Source organism: Macrobrachium nipponense, chromosome 26 (genome assembly GCF_015104395.2).
Source record: "Macrobrachium nipponense isolate FS-2020 chromosome 26, ASM1510439v2, whole genome shotgun sequence".
NCBI lineage: Eukaryota > Metazoa > Arthropoda > Malacostraca > Decapoda > Palaemonidae > Macrobrachium > Macrobrachium nipponense.
In genome coordinates, this window is record NC_087215.1 from 30,194,360 (window position 1) to 30,201,648 (window position 7,289).

General features: G+C 41.8%; 1 protein-coding gene across 1 annotated transcript; it reads left to right on the top strand.

The window, feature by feature from the left end:
* The first annotated feature begins 444 nt into the window (after positions 1–444).
* Positions 445–1,827, top strand: LOC135199794 (cuticle protein AMP2-like). The gene is made up of 3 exons (XM_064227935.1): positions 445–498; positions 1,117–1,331; positions 1,490–1,827. Exons 1-3 carry the CDS (start codon positions 490–492, stop codon positions 1,677–1,679), a joined length of 414 nt encoding a protein of 137 aa, XP_064084005.1. The 5' UTR covers positions 445–489; the 3' UTR covers positions 1,680–1,827.
* The last annotated feature ends 5,462 nt before the right edge of the window (positions 1,828–7,289 follow it).

The following is a 7,289-nucleotide window of genomic DNA, read 5'->3' on the forward strand; positions in this document are numbered from 1 at the left end:
TTTAAGTCATCAAGCTGATTAATATGGCTGATGTACTCACTCACCCCATCTTCCGGGAGTACTAAATAGACCAGAACTGCTTTTAAGAAACTATTTTTTATATACGATTTTCATGATTCTGGCCTTAATAAACCATCATAAGTGTTATAGCATCCCGCCTTCGTCTCTCTCTCTCTCTCTCATCTCTCTCTCTCCTCAACCTTGTCTTTCATTTTGTCACCTCCGACACCCCATCTTCTCGTTTTCTTCTATCTCTCTCCTCCCGTTACCTCCTTTCGCCCTTCCTCTTCTCTTGGAATCTCGTCTTCTCCTCCTGTTTCCCTACCCAAGTAACCCCTCTCATTCTTCACCCTCTCTCTCTCTCTCTCTCTCTCTCCCTCTCTCTCTCTCTCTTCCCCTTCCCCCACCAACGCCCTGCCATGAGTCAGGTTTATAAAAAGGACTCAGTTGTCCTGCCATGTGCATCAGTCAGCTCGGAGTCCCTCCACCATGAAGTCAGTAAGTTCTGAGAGAGCAGAATCCACACAAGGGAATTCACACGGTGCTTGCATTTGCATTCTTAGGTTTCGAAAAGGAAGGCTGAGGAATGCAGAAGTGGAAATTCGAAGTGCTAACTACAGTCGTACCAGAGAATTGGATTCAGTTTCGGAAACTTTCTCTTAAACAGGATTCAGAGTCAGACATTTTTTTTTTATCAGATATATTGATCCCAAATTCGGATGCTTGCCTGAATGGATTTTGCCCTTACATTAGTGAAAGATTAGGATCTTGATTGCGCAGTTGATGAAGACATGTTAATGCCGTCAGCCATTCGGAAATTCTTTACTGTTAGCTGCATATGACTACATTTCATTATGAAAGACTCTGTTTTCCTCATTCTCATGTGGTATCGCCGTCATTGCACCTCACTTGGTGCGCTGTAGGCGCCCAGTTTGCACCCACATTTCAACCTTTGACTTTGCCTCCCTTCCACCGCCTTGCTTTCATTTTCCTGTCCAACTCCCTCTTTTCAGTCTCTTAAGCACTGTCATAAATGCAAATCATTCCAGCAGCGCCACCTGGAAATCTTCGATCCACTTGTTTACATCCTCTTCTTCTTCTTCCTCCTCCTCGTAGGTGATCGCCCTCTTGTGCTTAGCCTCCGTGGCTCTCGCCGCCCCCCAGTCAACCAACCTGAGTCCGGACCATCACGCCAAAACCATTCGGGACGAGAGAGTCGACCACGGCGACGGAAACTTCAACTACGTCTTCGCCGTCGACAACGGCATCGAGACGGAGGTGGCCGGTTCCCCGGGTGCCGAAGGAGCTGTCACCATGAGAGGATATTACATGTGAGTGGTCGGAGGAACCTTCTTTGAATTATTCTGCTCGTCCCAACTTTCAGTTGTCTTAGAGAAAACATCCATGAAACATCTGGTTAGAGAAATCTCTCTTTGAAGAGAAACTTAAATAGTACTTAAACTTGCATACTGTTATTCTGTCTTTCCAGTTTGCCCCTGGAAACTGGAGGATCCGCCCGTGTTGAATTCGTGGCCGACACACAAGGATTCCAGCCTTCCAGCGACATATTCCCAACTCCTCACCCTCTCCCTGAACACGTCCACGAACTCCTCCGAATTGCTGAGGAATTCGAACGACAGGGAGTCAGATTCGACGAACAAGGACACCGCATCAACTAAGCATTGTGTTCCAGGTATTCCCGTTGGAAAGAGGCGTTCCAGGCACTGTTATAACGGTCTCGACTTCCTGCGTGTGTGTGGGTGTGTGTACGCGCGCGATATAAATGTAAATATTATATAAATATATCTCCACTTCATTCATCACAAACCACCTGTTTTATTTCTCATTGCCACTTGGAAGTTGGAACAGATAATTGCCTTTTTAAAAACCTCTCTTTCGACGTATACAAGTTGAATTTCAAAAATTCTTCTTAGGACGAGAGATCGTAATGGCATCAAGCCATCTTATTCGACAACAACAGGTTGGAGGAACCTGGGAAGGTTATATTACAAATGAGGAGGTTGTCAGGGGTAACGTCTAAAGAGCCTGGAAAGTATTGTTGATTCCTGGAAAGTATGTTGAGATTCCTGGAAAGTAGGTTGAGATTCCTGGAAAGTAGGTTGAGATTCCTGGAAAGTAGGTTGAGATTCAAGTGACTAAAATGGTTTGAACGAGTGATTGAATGGGGAGAGAGATGTTCATATGAAAGAAAAATGAACAGAGGAAAAAGGAGGACAAACACTATAAGAAGAGACTAAAAGGTCACAGAGGAGAGGAATAAATAAAGACCTGGACCCATCCTAAACTTTGGTGTAAGGCAATATACTTGTGAAAAGCCAAACCCTTTCACTATCACTTTCAACTGTAGGTTAAAGAAGAACAGTATCCCTTTCAAATTGGGCCGTGCTCAAGTTTGTTCACCTTGACCAATAACAAAAACAAAAAATAAAAATCCTCACTACGAGGGATTTACAAGTTTCAGTTGAAAATGGCGAATATTCGTGCACAGCGATAATTATGTCTGGATGTTATTAAGGAGTTCAAGGCTCGAGTAAAGGAGATCTGTCATTCAGTATATTTTATGAAATTTTATGCACATCGACTGAATCTTGTCATTGTTGACACGTGTTCAAAAAAACACAGCAATTCGAAACTTTTTTGTTGTGGTGCAAAGTGTTTATGCTTTTACTTGAGGGTTCTACAAATCGCCATGCAGTCTTCAAGTAATACGTGAACAGATCATTTCAGAAACTGAGAGGGAGGAAGAACCAAACTATATTGGGACGGGAAGCAAAACTTGGCATTCACTGTCCACGACAAGTAGGGCGACTCGGTTTGACAATTGCAGAGCTCTAGCAGATGATATTATCGGAGTAGTGAAAACCTTGAATATAATCATGCAGGATTCAAGTTATGACCGTCAGACAGGAGAGCAAGCTGTATCTCTCCTAAGGGCAATTGATTTTGAATTTTGCTTGACTTTGATAGTACTGACTAGTCTTTTGAAGCGTTTCACATTGTAGCAAAGAATCTATAAAGTAAGACTCTTAGCAAGTACTGATTCAAGAGATCTGATGAGCAGTTCAAAGAGTCCTGGAATTTGGCTACCACAAAGGCCAATTCAGTTGACGTTGAAAAACATTCCAGAAAGACATCAAAGATTTTGGATGAGAATGTGCAGAATGAAACAATACTCGATAGCAAAGGAAAAATCGAGATAAATTTCTTGTTCGAAGCAGTCGATTTATTTTCACCTGCCTGAGAAGCAGCTTCCACTCTGATTTAATTCTTCTTTTCACCTCAACTGACTGCTTGCTGATTCCATCCGTCACAAAAATTGACAAGATTAAGAAGCTGAGGTGATTTGACGCAAAGGATCTGCACAAAGAAATTGTTTAGGAAAAACTACAGATTATTTTGCAATGAATTCTCAACATCAGATGAATTGAGGTCATCTCAAGGCATCCATGGAATCTAGCTGCACATGATGGAAAATAAATGTCTGAGCTTTATCCAAAATTTTTTGCACGAGGATATCAGTTGGTGTTATAACCTCACCAGTGCCATCGTGCTCCTGTGAGAGGTCAGTCTCTTCCCTCAAATGTGTTAAGAGTTCTTTGAGGAGGGTAAGTTCCTCGTTGGACGAGTGGTGTAAGTGCTCGCCTACCGATTCGGTAGTCGTGAGTTCGATTCGCCGCTCTGCCAAAGTGGAATCAGAGGAATTTGTTTCTGGTGATTAGAAATTCATTTCTCGATCTAATGTGGTTCGGAACCCACAATAAGCTGTAGGTACCGTTGCTGGGTAACCAATTGGTTCCTAGCCACGTTACAAAAAAGCCAATGCTTTGGGCCCCAGCCCTAGGAGAGCTGGTAATCAGCTCAGTGGTCGGTTATGGTTTTTAAATTTGGCAAAACTAAGATATACTTAACGTTTTGAGGAGAGCAATGAGTCAGACTCGCCTGAGTGACATTATGGTCTTAGTAGTTCAAGCTGAACAACTACAGTCGCAAGATCCTCAGAGCGTAGTGGACAGATTCTGGTTGTTACGGCCTTTGAGAGAGAGGTCCGCTTCAGGTTCGATATGAAATTAAAAAAAAGAATTCAACACCAACAGTTGAAACTGGGGATACGAATATAGAAAGAAACGCTAACACAACAAAGTTTTATTTACAAGCTCACTAACAAAGATAAATGCAGAATGGTGTCTCCTATTTACATAAAAAAATAAAATCTTACACTGCATGAACTTGGGGAACAGTGAGGTAATGAAAGTACTTGCCAATCAGTTTTGCAACTCGAAACAATGGCTTCACAAAAGGAAAACTGCGATTACAGACGTCTTCTTGACTCCGTATTGCAGAAAATAATGTCTAATCTTGATACTTGAAGGGCAGGAACTCCCCAAAACCTCTAGCAGAACGTTTCTTCTCTGAAGCCTCGCTCAACGTCGAAATAACTCGGTCGTCCACTCCTGAAGACGACTTGACTAAAATCCAACCAATTCTCTCTCAAGTGACTTTTCCTCTCCGATGCTTCGTCCTTCTTCTCTTATCTCACCCTCTGATGATTTCTGCTGCTGAGCTCTCACTGATAATCGGATCTGTGGCTCTTACTGATGATCTCTTACTCTGTGACTAACTGATGATCTGCCTTCTCCTACTTCGTCCGTCGTATTTATACGGCATTCTGGGGGCGGGGCCTACGGCGAGCGTCACAGACTCCCGAGATTACCGGCACGATTTAGAAGTTTCTCGACGAAGTATTGCATCAGAAATCGCGGCGTTTCTCACGTCACGTCGACGCCTGTCAAGTTCCACAACACTCCTGCCGATTCTAGAACCATCATGATAACAGGCACTTACAACACACGCGCGAAAGCATCCGTTCTGCAGAACTTCTCGAAGATGCGTTTTCCTTTCCTTTATCTTTCTTTGCTATAAAGCAATTACCATGAGACTGATTCAATGCTTCTCGATTCCGTAGGGGGTTAGTGCACCTCATGCGGTGAACTGTAGGCTTTACTTAATTCTTTGCAGCATGCCTTCGGCCCCTAGCTGCAACTCCTTTCGTTCCTTTTACTGTACTTCCTTTCATATTCTCTTTCTTCCTTCTAACTTTCCACCCTCTTTTAACAATTATTTCATAGTGCTACTGCTTTGAGGTTTTCCTCTTGTAACACCTTTCAAACCTTTTACTACAAATTTCCGTCTCAGCGCTAAAATGACCTCATAGGTCCCAGTGCTTGGCCTTTGGCCTAAATTTTACATTCAATTCAATTCAATTCAATGCTTCTAGACGTTAGGAGACGATGGCATTTCTTTGCATGCATATGAATTATTGATTTATGATTTCTCATCTGAATTTAAGCTATGATATTAACAGTTCATCATGTGTATCAGCAACAGGTTCGGTGTGCAACTGTAATTTGTGGATATGCACAGAAAACTTCAACAACATTTTGATTCTGTTCATATCATAATTAGGGCATTAGAACTAATCTGTAATTATACTTTGTATGTCATTTCTTTATATTATATAAAAACATATGCAATTACTCTACAATTTCTAGTACAGAGGTGGCCAAACAGCAAACAGTGATCAACCATTTGTTTTGGTCTATCACACCCCCCCCCCCCCCCACCACAATCCTATATAAACAAACAAAAACACAAGCATATACAGGATGGAATGGAAAAGACTGCATGAAGCCGAAAAGAGAGAGAAAGAGAAGCCAGAAAATCAGGGATGTGCAATTAGGATGGACTACAGGGAGAGAAAGCTCTATAAAGATGATGTGGTGATTGATTCATGGCAATCCTCAACCTCCCCCTTTTTAAAGGTAGCCACCCCACGGAAACATCTTAAAATAAGCTCATGGAACGTTAATGGTGTTAGGACCAAGATTGAGAAAACTTTTGTAGAGAAATTTATTGATTGGTTATGATATAATTTGCCTTAACGAAGTAAAAACCTCGTCATCAATTAATTTCCCTGGTTATGTATCTTGTATTAGTCGTAATAGGAATGCAGAACACCGCGGAGGTACATGTGTTTTGATCCGTAGATGTCTTATTTCTTATGTTGTGATTGAAGATATAAGTATTAGTGATCAGGTGTGGCTCACAATTATTGTGTGCCGAAATGTGTTATTTGGTTTTTGTTATGTCCCCCCATCTGATTCACCTTATTTTGACATGTCATTACTTAGTAAAATACAGGAGAAAGTTAAGTCTTATGTAGGTGGTTGTGTGGTAATGGGTGATTTAAACGCTCGTTTTGGTGTCGGTGTCCGTGACTTGCCGGTGAGAGGGGATCTACCCAGCTATTCTTACCCTGCTATCCCGGACGCCGTACCTAACCCTAATGACAATGGGAGGATGTTACTCGGGATTTGTGTGGATGAAAAACTTTTGGTTGTTAACAATCTTCAAACGTCTTGCAGGCAATTCAAGGGAGGTCTTGCTTATAGGCAGGACAACTGTGGGTATCTGAGCTTGATTCTTGTTTGATATCTCATGAGTACATACACATTGTTAAGAGTTTCGATGTAATCCAGGATTTAAGATTACCTTCTAATCATGCACCATTATCCTTAGCCTTTATATGCCCTGGCCTCGATTTAACTCATATAAAAGAAAGAGCGTCTCAGCTCGGTGGTCATGCAGTGTTGCAAAGTAAAGCTACTAATAAATATGTGACTCCGCCTATAATGGCAGAACAAATGAATCAAGAATTGTTTGTCAGTGAGTTGGCGAAACATAGAGAACCTACTTTGATGGAAGTATGACAATTTTGAAGGTAATCTGGGTACTATATTCTACGGGTGCGCACGTAAATCGGTAATTAGGAGGCCTGCACCTGGTGTTGATGTTACTGTAAATAGGTGGGAATGCCTTTTAAGTGAGAATGATAGTGCTACAATTTGGCGTGCTATTAATTGGCGTGGAGAGTTAAATGCCAATTCAACTGACTTTGGTAATGCTTCTTCACCATCAGATCAGGAATTATTGAACACTTCACACTAGCTGTATGGACCACTCGGGGGATACGATTGAGAATCTTGATGGCTTACAAACTGATATATGTACCCATTTTGGATGATCCTATTTTATACCATGAAGTACAATCACAAATCAAGCGTTTGAAGAGTGGGAAAGCGAGCGGACCTGATGGAGTGCCCCCTGGATTATATAAAATGTTACCTGTGTCCTGGATTTTATGTATAGTAGCCTTGTTTAACAATATATTTATGATCCTCATTGTATCCTGTATCTCGTGGATTAATGCA

Coding starts and splice junctions, on each gene's coding strand:
- LOC135199794 (XM_064227935.1), top strand. Junction 1,332..1,489: donor ACCATGAGAGGATATTACAT/GTGAGTGGTCGG, acceptor CTGTCTTTCCAG/TTTGCCCCTGGAAACTGGAG.